Source organism: Rhea americana, unplaced genomic scaffold (genome assembly GCF_003343005.1).
Source record: "Rhea americana isolate MKP2758 unplaced genomic scaffold, rheAme1 scaffold_260, whole genome shotgun sequence".
Lineage (NCBI taxonomy): Eukaryota > Metazoa > Chordata > Aves > Rheiformes > Rheidae > Rhea > Rhea americana.
This window is the reverse complement of record NW_028186380.1, coordinates 734,969-755,929: the sequence shown is the minus strand read 5'-3', so window position 1 is coordinate 755,929 and position 20,961 is coordinate 734,969. Positions and strand designations below refer to the sequence as shown.

Below are 20,961 nucleotides of genomic sequence, written 5' to 3'. Positions count from 1 at the left end.
TCTTACACAGCTTGATGCGACTACAAGCTCTTTAGTGGTCCAGAAACAACTGTCTATACAATGGATTTATAGTCCCACCTATTCTGATGACTCTTGCAGGTGTCATCAATTTGCTGGGTTTTCCCCTTCTTAAAAAAACAAGTACCTAGAAAATGCTGCATGAAATACTGAGGTGAGAAAGTCAAGATAATCTCATTCCATCTAATCATAGCTATGTGAATCAGTCATCCCATTTTAAAATAGCACCAAAAAAAGAAAGATGCATGTGTTCAGTCCCTCTCTCTGGAAGTAGCTACCCTTCCCCATAGGGAACAGTTTAGTCTACATACATAATTTTGGATTAGCTCAGAGATTAACCCTGCCCCCAATGTTAGGGAGTGCCAAGCTCCTCCTCTAGCCTTCATTCAGCATCCCAGTGCACATCTACTGTGTTATCTGCAGTTTTGCAGACAACAGACTCATCAGTTGGGAATTTCTTAGAAGATTTACCCTTGCTGAGAGTTTGAACTTTCTCCTGTTGAAATCAGTAAGAAGTGTGTGCCCAAGAGCACAGAGCCCGGTATACTCAGGGAATAAAGAAAAGATGGAGAACGCCACAAAATGTTTGCATCATGTTATAGTTGTTGAAGTTGCCCAATGAAAAAGGTGAAATGAAAACTGCAGACAAGCATTTAGACGTTACCTTGGAAAATGGGGCAATATCTTYCTTCCTTCAAAAGAAACAATCTCTGTAAATAAGGAAGATTCATTGTATTGATTTGGCTATTAAATGACTTTTTCAGATAACTTCAATAGTCTTTGAGAGCCAGATTTCTGTCAGTCAAGTGTATTCAAGTCAAGTGTCAGTCAAGAGTAGTCACTACTGTAGTCAAAACTGATCATCTGGAAGGGTGAATGTACAAAAACCTGTACGTTCCTTGGAAAAAAAATGTCCTTTGATGTCTAAATTGGTGATCCAAAATTTGGAGACAGTTTGGAGACAAGCTGAGCCGTAATCTAGCTGCAAAATAGGATATGCCCTCCACTGTCTGAAAGAGGGGCTGTAAAGAGAAATTGATGTGTGTGAACTTCTTGGGAAATATGATGAGAACAGCACAGGAGTGCCCATGAGGAACAGGCACTATGGGCAACTTCTGTGTTGTATTCAATGCAGGTTGTATACAGATGATAAAAACACATGAGGGCAGAAGTATTGAATTTATTCAATGAGCATCAGTGCATACAGTCAGCAGATGGACACTGTGCATTTCATACCCTCCTGGGGAAAACATAATGTCTGATCATGGAATATAAGTCCAAATTAACATTAAAAGAGCAAAAGGGCAATGTTAAAATACTGGATGTGATTGCCCTTGTGACATTCCCAAACTTTTCAGGGCTTAACTTTTCAGCCTTTGCGTTCATTCTGGTTGCTGGTATGTAGATAGTTGAGGTACGTTTTAAGAACTGGGAGCTTCCTTAACTATCTAGTAAAGTATATCACTCCTGATATGTGGATATCTCTGCCTAGAAGAACAAACGTGTCCTCTTTCCAGAGACTGCTGTGTCTGACTGGATGGTCATTTCTGATACAGACGGTTGTTTGTTAAAGAACTAATCTAGCTAACGTGCAGCAAACATTTGAATCTATTACTTCAGGGTGAAGAGCTCACAGTGTTAAAGCTTTCCTCCTTTTCAGGTGCATGTGGGAAAGAATGTAACATCAAATTAAGTGAAGATATTAAGTGTATTTTAAAGCTATGCACAGATTTCTCATGGTCCTTTGTTTAAACACAGATGGATGTGATCTATGTAGTTTTTGTTTTCATTTTTTTGACTGTCACAGCCATACGAAGCTTTATTTCATTACAGTTAGGTGGAAGTGGATTGTATCTTTAAGGTTCAGACTAACAGTGGATGGAGTGCAGTCATTCATCCCATCAGTAGGAAGGACTTCTCAAAACATCTTGCAGTCATACCTCAAGCTTTCTGATATACCAGGAGTCAGTATAGAAAAGCCTATATTAGCTGTTTTGGGAGTCTTGTATTTCTGTCTGTTTTCTCTGTGACATAAAAATGATGAGTATTTTCAGTAAGTATTTCCCAGATAAGATTTAGACTTGTTAATAATTTCTCAGTATTTCACTATCCCATTAGAAATCAAATTAAAAAAAGTTTCTATTTGTCTCTACTTTCCAAATTTACTGGTGATTTTCCTGCTGACATATTTTGAATAATTCCCTTGACTTCATATTTTCTTTTCGTAAACCATTGTTAAGAGTAAAATCTGAAAATCATGTAATCAACTAATTCTGAGTGGCCTTTTTGAGATGCACAGAAAGATAGAGGTCTCAGAGACCTCAGTGAGGGTCACGTATGCTCTGTCTCAGTGAAATTCAGGCACAGGTAATTGTTAAAGGCTATCTAACCGRAATGAATACAAACTACTGAAAATGTAGGGCATAATGACTACCATCACGTARTATCAGTGTGTTGTAGGCTGATGAGCAGGTTTCCAGTGGGTTAAAATAAGATGCCACTATAGACCATCAGTCATTAATCAGTATATCTGAAAAGTGCTTTTGATGATTCGTATTTGAAGGAATATTATACAGTACAGTGAAGTACAACAGATCARTACTCTAATTATGTAGGTGTATAAGTATATACATATATTTTATGTATATGTAAGTATATATACCCATGTACATTAAGAGTTAAGTAGTGAAGGGTGACTTATACACGACAACACTCCATGTCACAAAATCTAAAATAGTAGCTGTTTTTGCCCAGTAGAAATCTTAAACGTCATGCTTCCCCATCCCGATGGGGGAGAACTATATATTAAAAATTGTAATTCACAGCACCAACCCATGTATGACAGTAGTTTGGAAAATGGTGAGGAGAGAAGGCAGGTGAGGGCTACTCTCAAGAGAGAAGTGTTTTACTCTCCCAGGTTTCACGGTTGTCAGCTGTCTCCTGGAGTTAAGCTCCTTAGTAGGTCGGTCTGTCTCTTTGACTATATTATCCCCCAAAACCTCAGTGGTTGTGGCATTCGCTGCTTATGTCGTTCTTTTCTCTGTAGCAGAATATATTTCATTCTGTGACAAAAACCTCACATCTATATGTATCCCTCCTATAGAAATTAAGTCCTTTAGGAGAAAAGATCTGTAGACACTCGCAGTCATAGGAATGAGGTAGCACAAGAGGAGAAAACAGAGAAAACCTAGCAGAATTCATACTGAGTGGGTGCCAGGCACGGTGGCGGGAAGTGGAGAGTCCCTCTTACAAGGAAAGACTGAGAAGCTGTGTCAGCACAAGGGGCTGTTGCCAGCTAGCAAGACTAAGATAACGAAAGAAAAAATGTTAAGTGGCAAGTGCATATCTGCTGAATACGGATGTGCCATAGCTGTACTCATATTTTGATTACAGGAATTTCTAGCTGGAGTAAAATGATCTATGAGACAGGTCCCAAATCTGCAGTAAGCCCAGGTCTCATTAGGTTGGGCATCTGCACTGTGGTTGGCTTATCTGTACTAAAAAAATAAAAACTGAGAAGGATAAGCCTGTGCCCTGCGAGCACACTGTAGGGACTAACACGGAAAGAGAGAAAAAACTATTTTAGCATAACAGTAAAATAAATAAATAAAGYTAATAAGTTCCTAYACAATTGTTTTCTCTATGTGGTAAGACTGTCAAACAGCTTTCCAGTAATGGCAAAGATGGGCACAAATCACTATTAAAGGCCCAGGAAAGGGGTAGTCCAAGTGATGCAGATGYGTAGCTCTAAAAGGAACTCAAAATATCCCTTGCTTTACATTTCTGTTTACAGTGAAAGCAACAGAAAGTGTTTGTATGAAGTCACGGCAATTTCAAAGGTTCTGAAACAATATCATATTATTAAATATTATGATATTCATTCTCATTTGTGCATAGTATGATGCTTATTTAGGCTGAAAGGTGCCTKGATGACTAATTTCATGAAATTCAGCATGCCTGAATTGGGGTATTCTTTATCTYGACAGCTCTGGCTAGGAATGCCAGCTTGGTATGTCGCTGCCTGCCGTGCCAACGTGAAGAGCGGAGCTATTATGTCTGCTTTGTCTGATACTGAGATTCAAAGAGAAATTGGGATCAGCAATCCTCTTCACCGCTTGAAACTCCGCCTAGCAATCCAGGAGATGGTATCTCTTACAAGCCCATCAGCACCTCCAACATCCAGAACAGTGAGTCATGTTCAACTGATTTTTTTTCCCTGCTTGCCTCTGTAAGAGTATGCAGAATAACTCTTGTAGCACAAGAGCRGCTCATAATTTGGGTAACACACTTGAAAGTCAGTGTGAACTGTCCTACAGAGACAAGGAGTACCATTCATCACAGTCCTGATTGTTGATCACTGATATTTTTCTTTTAGTGCATATTCTTCGTTTTAAGATGTGCTTTTGATTAACTTTGATGTTACCTAAATAATCAGTACTGAGCATCTTATCTGCAATTTTGCTTGTATTTTTGCCCTTCTCTCTTCAAGTCACCTCTCCCAATGAAATCAAATTGTGTTTCTCACTCAGCCTTTTTTCTTTTTTGGGGGGAGGCAGGCAGATGTAGGAACACAGGTCTCTTGTGTCCTGTTTCTATGCTCCCTTTTTTTGCATCCTTTCAAACATTGCTTAGTCCAGGCCTGCTGACTTCAATTTCTTTGTGCTTTTCGTTTTAAGAGAAGCAATAAATGGAGTTGGGAAGGGAGCAAGGGAGTGCATGCCTCCTGGGGGGGAAGGGAGAGGAGAGAGCATGGCAGCAGAGGGAAAGGAGGCAGGTGAAGGAGAAGCACAGACACAGGTCCGAAAGGAAGGAGGCAAGAGTAAGAACGTACATTGGGGGAGAATGTGAATGTGTGTGCTATAGACAGAAAGCATGTTTTGTTGGACAGTGAAGAAAAACAGGTAAAAACATTGGAGAAAAAAGAAACAAGTAAAGAAAGGGAGTTTCATGAGAGCCAGATCTTGATGGCTATGAAAGAGACAACAGAGGCTGTAACAAAAATACTGAATAAGCAAAAAAAAGAGGCTTGGTCAGGTGGGAAGTATGCAGAAAGGTGAAGGACAAAGACTACTACTCAAGWTGTGCAGATCAGACTTCTACTGCTGAGGTTATTATAATAATAATATTCATATGTCCTTTCATCTCTGACCTTCGTAGAATTTTTAAAGAATCCTTTGGTGGGAATTGGAGTTGAAATCCTCTAAGGGGGTTCAGCATTTGATCCAGAATCACAGAGATATGTAGGCAGTTGAGAAGCTGGGCAACAGAAATCTGATGTTCCYGTTCACTAGTGTTTTATTGTGACATTGCTAAAATTCTATAAAAATTACAACTATTTTTCTGATATTTTCTCCCCACAGAACCGTTATATGTCTTATAACCATGGTAATACTATGAACCATAATGCAAGTGTTTTACTTAAGTAAAGCAGTATGCACTCAATACAACCTTGAATTACTAAACAAATTTCATGCTTTTTCTTTGATTCAAAGCATAAGGGGAACRACATTTGTGGCATGTAAAACATTYGATACTGGGAATAATTCTGCTTTGTTTCTGACTTCTCCCTGAGTAACTGGCTGCAGAAAGTTGTACTGCTGTGGAAAGTGCACTTCCGAGTCCTAAGTCTTTCTGCCTTTCCTCTTGCTCGAAAAAGGAGTGAATTTACTTGACCTCTCAGGAGAGCACAGCACCTTCCACCCTATGGGCACAGCAGGCTTCCACCTCCCCCTTCCTTGTCTCACTGTCCTAGCAGTAATCTCACTGAAAAYGATAGAACGGGGAAAAATAGTTTTACAAATGAATTCTCTTGACATTTTTGATTTTCAGAAATGTGTGGGAAGTAATGTTTATTTAGATTACAATAAGAGCGTGTGATGTGCGCAGAATATTTAGACTGGAAAATCTTTCAGAACGGCAGCTTCCCTCCAGAGTTACGACCTAAAGGTCGCGCTTGCYGCTTGCGTGTGAAGCCTGACTTTTAATTCTCACTCTTTCCTTTGGGACGGTACTCYACCGGATTAAACGTTTCGTCCGTCAGTTCTAGTTAAAATAATCCGTGACGTCTGTTCGGAGCCCTGTAAAGCAAAGAGACAGAGCGCGYTGTGCGAAGTTCGCTCTCTAGCTGCGGCTCGATAGAGGCAAGGCCGTGGTTGTGCTCACAGTGATGCTATRCGCTGTTAACTTACAGTGGTGCTGCCTTTCTTCTTTACCACTGCTTACCTAATGCGGATTGCACCTGCTTCCCTGCGGGCCTTGTTAATAGCCCTCAGGCAATGTTTGGGTGACCCACGAAGAAATGGAAAATCTCGCTGCTCCAGCTAAAACGGTTAGTCTCTCCAATTTCATTTAAACCGCGTTTCAGTGCTAGAAAGAGAGGAAAGATGTATCTGCTTTTACACGAATGCTATCTCCTCTTCCCAAGCATGCGCTTAGAAAGGCAAAAGGAGTAGTGAAAGCGAATTTAAAGGACAATTATGTTGTTTCTCTGCAGAAGAATRTACAAGCTGTACTGCAACCACAAGGGTTGCAGCACCCTAAAAATGGTATTGGAGTTTTACAGCACATTACAGTTTCATTGCCAGTGTAAAACCTCATTAAGTAAAATGAACTTGTAGCCACTTCAGGTGCAACATATCCATTTATCTGGTTTTGATGAAACAGAAAGAAATAACTGAAAAAAAGGCTTGAAAATGGTGCTTAATCACAATTCAATATTTTCAATAGATTTGAGTCTTCCGTGTCCATACCAGTGTATTCCTGTTCTTTGATTTAAGACATGCTCTGTGTGTCATTTATTTATTTTTAGTAGATCTATGGGGACATAAATATATATTAATAGATTTTAGTTAACCATTCCAATTGTTTTCCTTGGAACATATGATATTTTAAGTTTTGGTTTTAGCACYTCATTACTTCATAACAACAACTCCCTAACGACAAAAGACAATATAATCTTTTACAGCAAGATACATGAAAACCCTATCTTTAACTTCAAAAACTTTACAGTCAGTTCAATCTATAAATAGTGGGGAAAGGAGCTAAACCTAAATCTTAATGCAGTAAAGGCTGATTTCTTAGCATTTTATGCTTGTTCTACTATTTAATGTATTCTCACAAACATTCATAAAGTAAATTCTTATCAGTATGGGTTTTTTTAAGCTGCTTTTCAGTTTTATTATTGTTGGTAAAGATAAATCCCAATATAACAATACTCAGTTGGCCAGAAATAGAGTTGATCCTGGCTAGGTGGCCAGGCAGAGCAGTATTTTTTGATMGTAAAAATATTATATAAAAAGTTCCTTTACAATCTCTTCACAAACTCACAGCTTTTATTGTGACTGTTGCAATACTTAAATAGAAACAAAAATGTTTCTGTTAATATTCAACTTTGAAGAACAAATGAGTTTGTTTTGATTGGAAAACTATAAAAAGATCTTGAGACAATGCTGTAAAGTTTCACCAAGCTATAAAGATTTTATGTCTTGCAAACCTAGCTAGATTGGCCCTACTAAGATTTTACGTTCTTTATCTTAACTTGTAATTCAGGTAGTTTAGCCCAGGGTGTTGCCACAGACATGAGTTCAGATATTTTATCAGCACATTTTATGTGTGTGGTTTCATTTGTACTAAGATTAACATATGCATGAAACAGTTTGCATCTTCTTTTTAACTCATTTTTATTGTCTTTTTACCTGCTTTACTAATTGCTTCCTGCTGATAACACAGAAAGAGTCTGAAGAAGGCAGCTGGGCTCAGGTATGACCCTTTTGTGTGATATTTTGTGGAAAACGAGTAATACCCTGTGTTAATACATTGCATCAGTAGGCATAGAAGAGTTTAGTATTGTGACATTAGCACAGTGATTGAATTATAATTCATTCATTTTACACTTCTTCTAATGCAAAGAAAATACTCTCTGGACAGCTTTGCTAGGTAAAGCACAAAGAGGTACATTTGTTGCAAATATATTTCTAAAAAGATGTTGCAGCACAGCTTAATGAAATTGCTCTATAAGTGCTCTACAGTTTAATTTTTTCAGGGCCTTAACACAGTCCTTTATTTAACAGGGCCAACCATTAATGATTTGTTAATGTCCCTGGGATGAAAAGGAATTAGGAAAGAGGATTCAAGGAAATAGCTGCAAATATCTTGTTAGCCAGAAACCAAATAGTTCCATGGGCTGAAATACCCTAAAGGAATGAGGAAATTCAGGGTTACCCAAATGCCAGTGGAAAGCATTTTCCAACCGTAGCAATAAGAGTRAGGAGCTTAGTGTGCCCATGCATTCATCTCACAGGATTTGTAGTCCTCTCGCCATGCATGAACATACACGGTCCCATTACGTAGGGCATTACGTAGGACATTCCTTTTCCCCTTAAAGTCCCAAAGAATTAGAGCTGAGGAGGTTATTTCTAGTCCACACACTGGCAAACTCCCCTCTTAACTTCAAGTGTCTGGTTTTCATTTAGAGTAACATTTGATTAAAAAAAAAAATGCAGGGGGGGCAGAGCTGAGCTTTGAATTGAGACCTGAAATCCATCCCTGAGTCGAGTCCTGTGTGGTGACCCGCTCCCACGGGGCGGCTCACGAGAAGGGAAAACACCAGCATCAGGCCAGACAGGGATGCTTGGCAGTGCCCCCTGCATCAGGTCATGTACAGGAAGATCAAATAGGTAGGCATTTTAGGTCACATCTTTATATTACTGCTTCTTATCACTATCCTAATTTTTGCTTGGTAAATCCACGCTCAGAGAAAGGCTAAATATTCRTAACCAGATACTTTTTAGAGATACCTTCTACCTGCCAGCTAAAGCTAGAAAAAGGTTTTCCTYGATTTTGAGAGCCGTCTGTAGCAAAATATTCCAAGAGGAGTTTAAGATTTAACATTTCTAAAATCATACAAGATTTTTTTAGAAAAGTCAGAGGCACAATTGTATAAATCATGCACAAGTATCAATCTACAAATAGTTTTGTATAATTAGGAATAAAGTTTATCACTTTGGTTAGACTATCAAATATTAATATCCTTAAGCCTCTTTTTCTCTCTGTATAATACATGCACACACTTGCACAGTCTTACTCCTTTACTTAGGGCTGTCCTTTTCCCTTCAAAATTTCATAAGAATTAGGGATGAGAGGATTATTTTTTCCCCACAGGAAATACACCCTATGTGTTTCCTACTATGTTATCCTTTTGTCTATAATGCCAGGAGATGTACAGAAAAATAAAGATAGCTGGCCTTAAGTGTTGCTCAAAAACTGAGCACCATCTTCTTGAGAAGGTGTCAATCTTGCAATTTATGAATTCTCTTTTCTGTTAAACTTTAACAGTAGCAAAATAATTAACAATAGTGAGATTAGACTGTAAATATTGTGCATCTCAGCTATGCAATCCATATAAAAAGTAGTTCAATGTGGGGTTTTCTTAATGTATTTTTTTTCTTCTTGATACTGAAATATCAGCTCTACCTTAAAGTAGCTCTGTGCCTGCAGGCTAGCTTCAGGGATGAATCTGCTTTGCTACTATCTTGAAGAATTAACTTATTGACTCTGCATGTGATGCACTTAGTTTTGAGCTAGTTACAGATGTATAACCAGGAATTGCGTTAATGAGACCAGTTGTTAGATCTTATTGAGGAAATCAAAGCCTCCATTAAAGGTTGGCCCAAACCCCAGTTGATTCACGGGGGCCAAGTTTGTATTACCAAATTTAAACCTAGCATAAGTGCTGTAGGAGTAGAAGTTCTATTGAAAGCCAGTAAGATTATGAAACAAACACATTTTGATTRTATGATGTTTCAAAATTGAAACTGTAAATTATTACAACAAATGTTAAAATTTAAAAATGTTAAAATTTTACAAAGCTAGAAAACAAAATATAGCAAAGTGAAAATATTGCTATTAGTAACAAATACCTCACAGAGGCTTAAAACTCAAGTGACAAAATAATGCAAAACCAGAATGCTGCTCTTAGTCAAATTTCCTAAACTGAGAAGTCTTACTGGAAAGAAACTTAGTTTATATTTTTTGTCTTCGTTCTGCAGTATGGCCTTAAACAAACTAAACAATTTTCCTTTTTTCCTGTAGACCCTGGCTTATGGCGATATGAACCACGAATGGATAGGTAACGAATGGCTCCCCAGTCTGGGCTTACCTCAGTACCGCAGTTATTTTATGGAATGCCTGGTAGATGCAAGGATGTTAGATCATCTCACAAAGAAAGATCTGCGTGTGCACTTAAAAATGGTCGATAGCTTTCATCGGTAGGTTTGCATAAAGACTACACCTTTACAGACTTCTWTGTGTCTGATGTAGTGTTCAGTGCTGCACAGAATAAAAGTGCCTATTTTTTGTTGTTCTTGCTTGACCAACCRCAGAGAGAGCAAGGGCCATCAGTCAGGCCTGAGAAGAGTTCCTTCAGAAATAGCAACTGCACTGCTCTCGTAACTAAATATTGTTATAGATAGCTCCAAAATGAGCAGGGAGCTGTTAATAAATAAAGCCTTGACAATACATAAATAGTAACAATTTCTTAAGTCGTCTAAAAGGTCAAAAAAAAGTAGACTAAGATCCGAAGGTCAGAGATATAATAATGAAATGCTGTTGTGTGCAACACACAACAGCTGTTAAGACTAAAAGCAAATTGACAGCTGGTCAAGTTGTCTAGGGAGATAGCCAGGAAGGTAAACTGGAGATATGGAAATACACTCACTGAGATTTTAGGGGGAATTTKGGTTATATGACAAGATGTGTGTATGGGGGGGGTCATTTTGTTTTGTTTTTACTGTCTGATTTGACACCTCTTTGTAAGGCTTGATTTGACAAAACATTTCAGTGGGCTCAAAAGGGCTGACCTTTTCTGAATACAATTTTGAATGCTTTCGGTTTCTTACTTTAGAACATTTATTCAAACGTCTTCATTTGGGTTTTGCCCATTTCATTTTTAAAGTCTGTGGAGCTCTTTTGCTCTTTTTGGAGGGCGTTTTGCTCTCCACACATGCCTCAAGATTTGCTACTTGGGCATGATGAAAGACCGCATGTGAAATGCAGGAAATGCATCCTAAGTATGTTCCCATCTTCAAAATTATTTTTATTAACTCTGTAAATGTTTCTCTTTAAATAACAGAACAAGCTTGCAATATGGAATCATGTGTTTAAAGAGGTTGAATTATGATAGAAAAGAACTGGAAAAGCGAAGAGAAATGAGTCAGCATGAAATAAAAGGTGATAGTTCCTGGGAATGAATACTGGGAATGTTTCTTCTTTTGAAGCCTCACACTATCAACCCCTTCTCATGCCATTTTAGCAAAGCATTTAAGCATGTGCTTCAAGTAAAGCTTAAATAAGTCCATCCCTCTTTTCAGAACACACAAAAAATGCTCAAATTATGCACAGTTAAGTACTTTGCTAAATTGGGGCTGTAGTTCTGAATGGTGGTTTGATCTATACACAATTTGCTAAAGTGGATTCTGGGGCAGATCTCAACCCAGCCTCCCTCAGTCTCAGAAACAGAAGGCCAAATAGCCTCAGTGGGACTTGCTGGGAGCAACACTGGAAAATCTGAGGACTCAGGACCCTAACACTACATTCCTGCTTTTGAACAATCTTTGCCCTTGATTTCTTATTTCAAAATGTGTTTTGCAGTCAAAGTTACTTGGAGGGGGGACCACTGAGGCAGTTGTTTGAGGAAAATGAACACTTTTGAGTTTACAATTTAATATTTTGCTCTCTGTTAGGCTTTGATCTAAAAGGTTAGTTCCCAACAGAACTGGGCTTATTAAAAGATTTAATAGCTGTTTTAAAAAGGCTTTTTGTGTGTAAAACTTCTGAGAGCACTTGCAAGCTCATTGTGTAGTGGTTCTTATATGTGACAGTAAGAGTTCCCATCGTCAGAAGTGCATCCTTTGATTCCTTTAAGCATCGCAAGCTCTAGAGAATGACAGCAGTTAATGCATCTCAAGCACAGTGCTGATAGGAGGAACTGAAAAAAATGGGAACTGTAGAGGAGGAGTGAATGGCTACCATGAAAGCGTGCGCTTGCTCAACTCCGACGATGACATGTACTAATTCAAAGACTTGGAGCTGGCTATTTAGGCCCCAGTGTCAGTCAGCCTGACCAGGTGTAGCTGGGGTCTCAGGTGGAGGAATTGGTGATTGGTCTCAGGTTCTGGTGTTGCTCCAGTGCTAGCCCTCATAAYGATAGGAGCTATTAGCCTTGTCCCAACCTTCATCCTGTTACGYATCCACTAATTAGACACAGTTCCTGGGGGATTCAGTCTCAGTGATTCCCGGCTGCCATGCTGGGTTTCAGCCAAGCCTGATCCCAAATTTTGAGGTGCTCTTGGTGCAGGATGGAGAATGCTTGCCCCAAGGAACAGCTATGCCCTACTTCCTCCACGGGTCCTAATCAGGAAAAAGCCTGATCACTTAGCAATACAGAACACCATATTACTTTTTCTACTTACAAGTATAAAGATCAGTATAAGTAACTTTCTTTTAATATTACAGAGTTCAGTCTTTTCTTTTTAATAGCTAGATCCTCAAAAATAGTTTTGTAGCTCATTTTGTTGCCATAGCTTTGTAATTGGCATGGACTTTAAGAGCTGGACCAGCCTTTAGAAGTAAAAATAGTTTCTAAAACTGTGAATTCATGGTTTGCTTTATGGCATGTTGTAAAATGGCAGGTGATGACCTGACTCTTAAAATGTTTGATACAAATCTCTCAAGTGAAGCATTAGAAGCAAGGAACTGCTATTTCTTCTCCTCCCTTTCACTGTTAAACTGTAAAATCTTTCCTACAAATTGAAAAGGGCTTTTTTGYGTGTGTGTCTGTAATGACACCGCTGTACTTTCTCAGGTTTCTTTCTTTTGAGTTACTTACTAAATACAGCTGTCTGCAAGGTGAGACACCTTTCTCTGCAGGTTAAGSACTTGAGAAAGAGAAAAGGGCAATAGGTAACTAAAAGAGTGGGAGGAATTGTCTTCTGGAGGTGCCTTCTGGAACACCTTTCTTCTTTAGAAACATACATAGTATAGAATAAACGTTTTACTTAAAGTGGCTAAAATCACAGAGATTACATACTCCCACACCTCAGGTTTTGAAGGAGATATTGAAGCCATTGAAGTTATATTAATAGCTTGCTATCATTCCTCATATAAAACATGAAGCAGTAGGACATCTACAGTGCATGCACAACTATATGCATGGACTTGTGCAGTTTAAAAGTTATCAGGKCTCAGGAGACTGAACACATGTTATGTCCTTACAGATGTGCTGGTATGGAGCAATGATCGAGTCATACGCTGGATACAAGCTATTGGCCTACGAGAATATGCAAATAATATTCTAGAAAGTGGTGTTCATGGTTCACTTATAGCACTTGACGAAAACTTTGATTACAGCAGTTTAGCTTTATTATTACAGATTCCAACACAAAACACCCAGGCAAGTTTGTTCATGCTACTTCTAAATAGTCTGTACCCATTATCATTTTTTTATTCATCCTCAATCATTTTAATTATTTCCTTTGATATCTCTAGGCACGGCAGATCCTTGAGAGAGAATACAACAACCTTTTAGCACTAGGAACTGAAAGACGACTTGAGGAAGTAATTAAATTTTGTTTAAAATATTCWTAAAATATCACAGTAACATATTTATAAAAATATAATGCAATGCATGAAGATATGTTAATTCACACATTGTTAGAGTCAAGTTACTTATAGTTGTGAAAAATTAGGAAATGCCAAAATCAAGGTTTTTTTAAATACCCTCTTTATGGCAACATATTCGTAATTCTTTTTTTTAATCATTTGGATATTAAATTTTTTACACTGGATTCTTACCTTAAATAAACATTTTCCATAGAGGACACGGGCAGGAAGGAGTGGAAGCTGCACTGGCCAGAGCGAGTGGGGAAATGCCTCAGTAGCCTATCCTTTAGGACAGTTGCATCCTTCCTTTCAAAAAGAAAAGAGGAAAAAAAGAAAAGACAAGTGTGTGTTTGTTCTTTTCTTTAAAGATAATCAAGATGTAATAGAGTGTGATTTGGGGCAATTATCCAGGATGGGGAATCTCAAATCCATCTATAGAAAATGTTCATCTTAAGGTAAGAGTCCAGTGAAAAAATGTTCAAGTCTTGGTTTCTGCATGTGAGGAATAAAACTTTAAAGGACTTGCCCAAAATGTGGGATGCCTGTAAATTCTGTGCATGCACATGAGTGCTTAGTTTTTATTAGCACTTTACGTAAGCATCCTAATGCAGCAGCACACTATGGTGCTCTCTATCRTTTTATTTGGAAGAGATCGGACTTTTTAGTGTCAGCTAAATTGGAACTTCCTTAAAACCTCTACTATATCAGGCAAGAGACTTAAAGCTTTCCATCCTAGTACAATTTCTAAAGCATTTTCCATTTGCAAGTCTCAAATGCACAATAGTTTTTGGATGCAATGCAACAGAGTAGGGTATTTGTTGTGAAATAAATGTGATAGCAGGAGAGGCAACAGACAGCCAGATAATTAATCACAGACTTCATTTTTCATATTTCATCAAATACAAACCCGCGCATTGACAGAGCGATGACAAGAACTTCAGACGCGGCCCCTCCTGGCGACGACAGTTTCCTCCACGTGAGGTGCACGGAATCAGCATGATGCCCGGCTCCTCCGAAACGCTGCCAGCTGGATTCAGACTAACTACAACATCAGGGCAGTCGCGGAAAATGACAACGGATGGTATGCAGTGATTTCTGCACTTACTGTTGGAAAGCAAGAGGCTTATTCTAGCATGCTAAACTGACTTTTAGTGCGTGTCTGTCTTGCAACAGAACAGCTGAGTTCATTTTACTAGAATAAGCATGAATGAAGTCTGGGAAACCTGAACTGGGGAATGGAGAAGCACTGACCTGGCATACTATGATTTTTTTCAGCATTAATTCAGAATGTCAGTGTTCATCTAAAAAATAAAACCTAGCCTTTGCATCCTCCTGGGTGCAAAGGAAACATGCAAAAAGAGGGGAATTAATTTGCTGGCTTTCATGTAAGCTTGCAGATAACATTTTTCAGCTCATAAACCTCCCTAGTAGGTGGATTTCATTTTAGAAGATGAACTTAGAAAAGGGTCTATCATCTTTATTTTCCTCTTTGGCCTTCAAACCAACCAGCTTTGACTACCAAATAACTGAAGCTGCTAACAGTTAAACATTAGTAATAACCAGATAGGTAGTGCAGTTAGCAAAAGCTGAGTTTCAGTTACTGAATATTAGTCTTAATTTTTCTCTAAAATCTTTTAAATCTGAAAAGACGTACTAACTTGGCAATGGTAACAAGTAACAAGCAGATTATAATAAAAAAATAAGTAAAATGAAAAATTGTGGTAAGAGAAGGGGCAAATCCCACTGCAGCTTTTCCTTCAGGTACATGGACAATAAAGTCATGTCAGTATACTGCTCCGAAGTTCTCAGAAGCGCCAGCACACAAATTGGCCCATTGCAAGTACTGCCAACTGTCCATTTCCTTATAAGAGCACTTAACTCTTCATAGACTTGTCTTACATTTTAAAGAAATTTAATAAACTGTTGGTAGTTATTACATTTTGTAACTTTAAATAACTTGGTATGACAATATAGCTGCCTAAATTCCATTGCAGTCTCTCACCTTTTAAAACTATCACTTACACTGACTGCATCACTATATTCCATTGCCTCCACTGCTCATGTGCACGCTTTGCTTTTACTCTTGCACTTTTTGGCAATGACAAAGTCATAAGACAAGAAGAATCCTTTTAAAGGCAAATTCCATTTACAATTAAAGATACTAGTTCCCTAGGCATTTCCATGGCTTGTATAACTAAGCTAAGAACTTTACAAATATTAACTGATTTTATCTTCTAGCCATACCATGAAGTAAAAGATACTATTCCCATTTTACAGAGGCACAGGGGATATTTAAGGATTTGTCTGAGGTCTTCCAGACAGTATATTGTTGAGCTGGGTATTGAACTCAGTAGACTTAAACGTAAGTATCTATGAAGACTGCATCTCCATCCAGGATTTGGCTTCCTATCTTCCASTGCTAAGAACATTCTATTACTTAAACAGCATGATAGGTATATGTTAGAGCTGCCACAAAAATACAGATAAAAGTAAGGTTTAAACTGTTTAACTCACTTGAGGCAGACAGACTCAAGAGCATGCCAGACATAAAGCAACTCCAAACAAGTTGAGAGCTAGACCATGCCCTGATCATGTCATCAAGAGCTGCAGTGTAACTCAATAGCCATCCTTCCAGTRGGAAATAGACTGATTGATTTTCTTCGTGATTCTAAAGAGGTTTTGGTTTGTTTGTTTGTTTGCAATTTGCAGTTGCTTCATCACGACTGCAGAGGTTAGACAGCTCAACAGTTCGTACATACTCATGCTGACAAGGCCTAGCAAAGAAGCCAGCACTGAATTGTTGTGAGTATTCATAAGGGGCCATCATGGAAGGTCTGTGTAACGAACACTACACTCAGTATTTCTTGGCATTACTCAAGTGAGGGCCACCGCTGAGCAGAGGACCTTAGACTCACTAGGGGGCCCTTTTGATCAAGACAACAGTCTCAAGCCCAGGGCAGGAGAAGCAAAGTTCTTCTTTTCCCCTTCTCAGATAGCAGGGTCTCTCTGCTGACAAACCACAATCATACCCTCAGATGAGACAGCTGTTTTCAGACTGCTCTCTTCAGATGGTAGCTCACCAAGCATAACATATTTTGTATGTTCTTAAAGGTAGAGCTGGGGAGAGAGGAATAGGCACAGGGACTGAATTTASTTTTAAGCGTTTACTTGAAATAGTTCTGCCATGAGCTGGAGAGAAAAACAAAAAAAAACAAAACAAAAAAAAAAACAAACCTAGTATAGCAGAAGCAATGTCCTAGGTTTTTATTTTTATTTTAATGAATGCTATGACTCAACTTAGGACATCATTAGGTAGCTGGATAGGCCACAACCTTTCCATACATAAAATCTTCTAAAGTTACCTATTACAGAGATTCTTGCCTTTTTCTCAAATCATTCAGAAGTAACCAGTAGCAAGGAAAGCCAATGGATGCAACCCTGGATCAAAGCTAGTACTGGAGTTCTTACTGCAAAGGATCTTGCCACTTAAATATGGCTATGAATCTCACAGTTATCCTTCCCAACAGAGCTCTGTGGAAAATACTCTGTTTGCTACAAAATCGTCTTACAGAAAAGACTAACATGATAAGCGCTTCCATCAATATGGCACCATTTCATGCTGTTATCTTCTCAGGGACATAGTTTTCTTTTCCATATATTGTTTTTTCCAGAGAMGTACAGGGGAGATGGAAAGTGTACTTGGATAGCACCAAAACCTCACCAGGCATCGAATATCTAAATGCTTCTTTGGTTGTAGGGTGTTCTAAACAAGTGATGCCAGGATCTGCAGGAAAGGAATTGCTGCTGTTTCTAGCCAGCCAGCAATCAATCAATCTCTCTCTCTCTCTTTACTTTTTATTTTTTTAAAGCCTGGAGATGTTTGGCATCATCAAGATTTTGCTAATTGTAGACATGTTCAAAAAGCACTTAGGTTCTAAGAAATTCTACATGTAGAAAATGTAGATTGTGTGTGTCATATTTGTTCAGGAGACTGCATGAATATAAAGCAGAAAGGGAAGCTTTTAATGCTGCTGAAAAATAAACACAGGAGATCTCTCTCCCTCTTTTTTTTTTTTTTTTTCCTGAAGTAGATGAAGTGTCACAAAGGGTCCTGCAAGATGATAATGTAGCAGATAAACTACATAAATCCTTGTATGTGTGTATATGTATAAACTGGGGCTCAATGTTATGTCAGTAAAGTCAGTCAGAGTACTCTCACTGCAATCAATGGATGCAGAAATTTGTAGCAGAGACACCTCTCCTTTTTCATATTACCCTTCAGCATTATCTCCTTCAGCATTGCAATTTTGGAAGAGTGCACAGCTTTAAAAAGTGCAAGAAGGGCAGAAATTGAAAATTAGTATATTAATTAAAAGTAATTTATGATTATCCAAGTAAGTTGTATATTCCTGCTGTATTCAGTAATTGTCTAAATACTAATGAGCTAAATACATAAACGAAAAAAAAAAAATGTGTTGACCCTATATACACACTGGAATTATGTATTTTAAGCAAAAAGATGCTTATACAAAGCTATACAAGTTAACTCTTTCAAACACTTTATGGCACCAATGCAAACAATTTTGACTAGGTTGAAGTTGTATGCTTTCAAATTACATTTCAGGTGTTTTATAGGAATATTCGTACATACTGTTTCAAAGATCAGGGATGGGTATCACATACACTGATGCTTGAAGTTTGCTATAGAGCTTCAAAGTGTTGAAGATTAGTATATAATTGGCAGAATACTACACAATGTCAAATTTAGATCTAAACTGCAAAGGCTAACATGAAGATGACTGAAATTAATGCTTCTTTTCACTTACCACCTACTCCTTCTAGAGAAGGAATGAGATGGTATGAACTAGTTGTTTTTAAGTGCAATTTCAAAATGTCAGGTAGCTTAGCTATCCAGAAAGCAAAGAAAGAGATTAATCTTTCATTTGGCTAAATTATATGAATTGTAAGCAGGGAAAAGACTTCCATTATGCTGTCAGGCTTGTAAACCTAAGTAAATGAATGACTTGAATCTAAAGGCTCAATGGTTAAATATCTACACTGCTCACACGGGGGATGTGAAGTGTGTTGAAGCGCACGTGCGCACACCCAGCCACCCACCTACCCCAGAAGCGTTTTCAGAAGTTTGCAAAGCAACTGGAGCCATCTCACTGGGATAACATTTCCTGAGTAGCAGTTTCATCATGTAAAGGAACTGCCTGCTACTTGGACAACAGGGAAGGTTATTGATTACAATGTGAATCCTGAAATTTTCCAGGTCAGAGGGAGGTCCCATTTAACCTTGCCTAGAGTAAACCAACAGTTGTGGTATTCTGATGATTATATTTACATGGGATTGAGTCTAACTAAGCAGCAGAGCAGCAAGCTGGATGAGCTTGTTGTCGCACAACAGCAGTACAAGATAATTTTTGAGAATAATAAAAGGGAATATGCATAGCAATGCAATTTATATGCTTTCAAGTTCCGTTTTCAGGTATTTTTTTAATCATTTGTTGAAACCTCTATGATGAGTGAACAGAAAACACGAACTGGCAGCCTCCAAACAGAAGTGCCCCAGCCTAGTGTGAACACATTCCCAAGATCTAACATTTAGCATTAGCAGCCTTAAACAATGTCTGGCCATATAACCTTAAAGAGAAGTTGATCTTAGTGCATATGAGACTGAGCAAGCCTTCTGCTGAGGTGGCTTTATGCTTTCCAGCATCTGGAAGCAGTTACCTAGCCAGTGGAAGGATGTAACTTAATGCTGATTTAGCAGTTATACTGTCTACACGTTCCCTACACTCATGAAACACTGACTTCCAAGTCAGCAGGCTCAGTCAGGAGAGTTTCACTGCCACAGTGAGGGAGTCCTGGAACATACTGCAGCTTTCTACTAATGAAATATCAAAGGGAATTTGGCAAAAGCAAATATGTCCATTATCAATGAAGGATTCCAAAGAGGATTTGTAAAGACAAATGGAGAAGACAACTTCCCAAAAGATGCAAATGATCTACAAMCAGCTGGTCCATAGCAAAGAAATCACCAGGGCCATAAAGGCCCTGTCAAGCCACATGCTGTCAAGCAGCAGTGAACAAAGAGAATCACAGAGTTGTCAAAGCATCTATACACCTTAAAAATATATATACATACATACATGTGTGTGCATATATATATATATATATATATATGTATATGTATGTATGTATACACACACACACACACACAGTGTTCAGGCCTGTGCCAAATGCAGGAAACCACAAGCCCCACTGCTGAATCAAAACATCAAGAAATAGCTGTAAAATGAACACACATAGACAAAAATAGGTGTTTGTTCTATCTAGGACAGGATTCAGTACATTTTAGTAAAAGATWAAAATGTACTAATGGATTTATGTGACAGATCTAAAATTAAACAACGAATCATTGTCGTCCTCAGATACTAAAGTTTTAGTAAATCATGCAATAGCTTATTCAGTGCTATAATATTTCTGTTGGTGTCACTGCATCCTAGACAAAACGAGAATCAAAGAATTTTGCTAATTAACATTTATTTTTTTTCCTTTAGATGTCATCTCTTTCTTCTACTTTACCTGAAGTGCACTACCACTACTTAGGAAAAAGAACATTAAAACTCTCTTCAAGAACAGGGTAATAGGGAAGAGAACATGTAAGGTTTATCAGACAAAGAGCTATGATGTTCTTTTCACGTATTGATTAGTTTAAAACAAGAATAAAAAAACCTAAATTATTTTAAAAAGAAAAAAATAACCTCCCCCTTTCCTCGCAGCATTTCTGTCATCAGAAATTTGGCAGTAGTGCACATCCAAAGCTTTTATCAAATGAAGCCACTCATTTTTACATTGTTCCATCTGTTTTATTGTAAAATACTAGACATTTACRTATTTACTGTGTATGTATTTCTTTTAAAATGTGTAAGTCTTATGTAAATGGATATAAATATGATTTTTTTAAAATAAAATCTATGGTACATGGGGTCTCAGTGCAAACATTTGACAATACAGTGTCAATAATACTGTTTGTATCTTTTCATTTCACCATTTTTACAGTTTTTGGATTGTAACAGTCAAATGAATATGTTTAGCAAATTAGAAGCTTCAACATGTTCTTACTGAAAAAATCTGTCAATATTTCAAGCTGAACACCTGCCTCTGATGATGTATAATAGAATGACATAACCTGGAACTGGAGCCGAAATGGACCTCTAAAGACAAAATAGAAATGTCAGGTATCTATAGAGAATCACCATGATGGCTCACCTCTTAGGA

At 38.0% G+C, this 20,961-nt stretch overlaps 1 protein-coding gene across 1 annotated transcript in view; it reads left to right on the top strand.

Moving 5' to 3' along the window:
• The window catches only part of PPFIA2 (PPFI scaffold protein A2), a 338,119-nt gene extending 317,564 nt beyond the window's left edge, over positions 1–20,555 (top strand). The window contains exons 25-34 of the mRNA XM_085307650.1: positions 4,005–4,205; positions 6,284–6,346; positions 7,747–7,776; positions 10,108–10,283; positions 11,147–11,244; positions 13,290–13,465; positions 13,561–13,629; positions 14,596–14,755; positions 16,384–16,476; positions 20,241–20,555. Of these exons, the coding sequence (XP_085163776.1) occupies positions 4,005–4,205; positions 6,284–6,346; positions 7,747–7,776; positions 10,108–10,283; positions 11,147–11,244; positions 13,290–13,465; positions 13,561–13,629; positions 14,596–14,755; positions 16,384–16,442 (1,032 nt within the window). The 3' untranslated portion in view covers positions 16,443–16,476; positions 20,241–20,555. The remainder of the gene's footprint in view (positions 1–4,004; positions 4,206–6,283; positions 6,347–7,746; positions 7,777–10,107; positions 10,284–11,146; positions 11,245–13,289; positions 13,466–13,560; positions 13,630–14,595; positions 14,756–16,383; positions 16,477–20,240) is intronic.
• Positions 20,556–20,961: the final 406 nt, after the last annotated feature.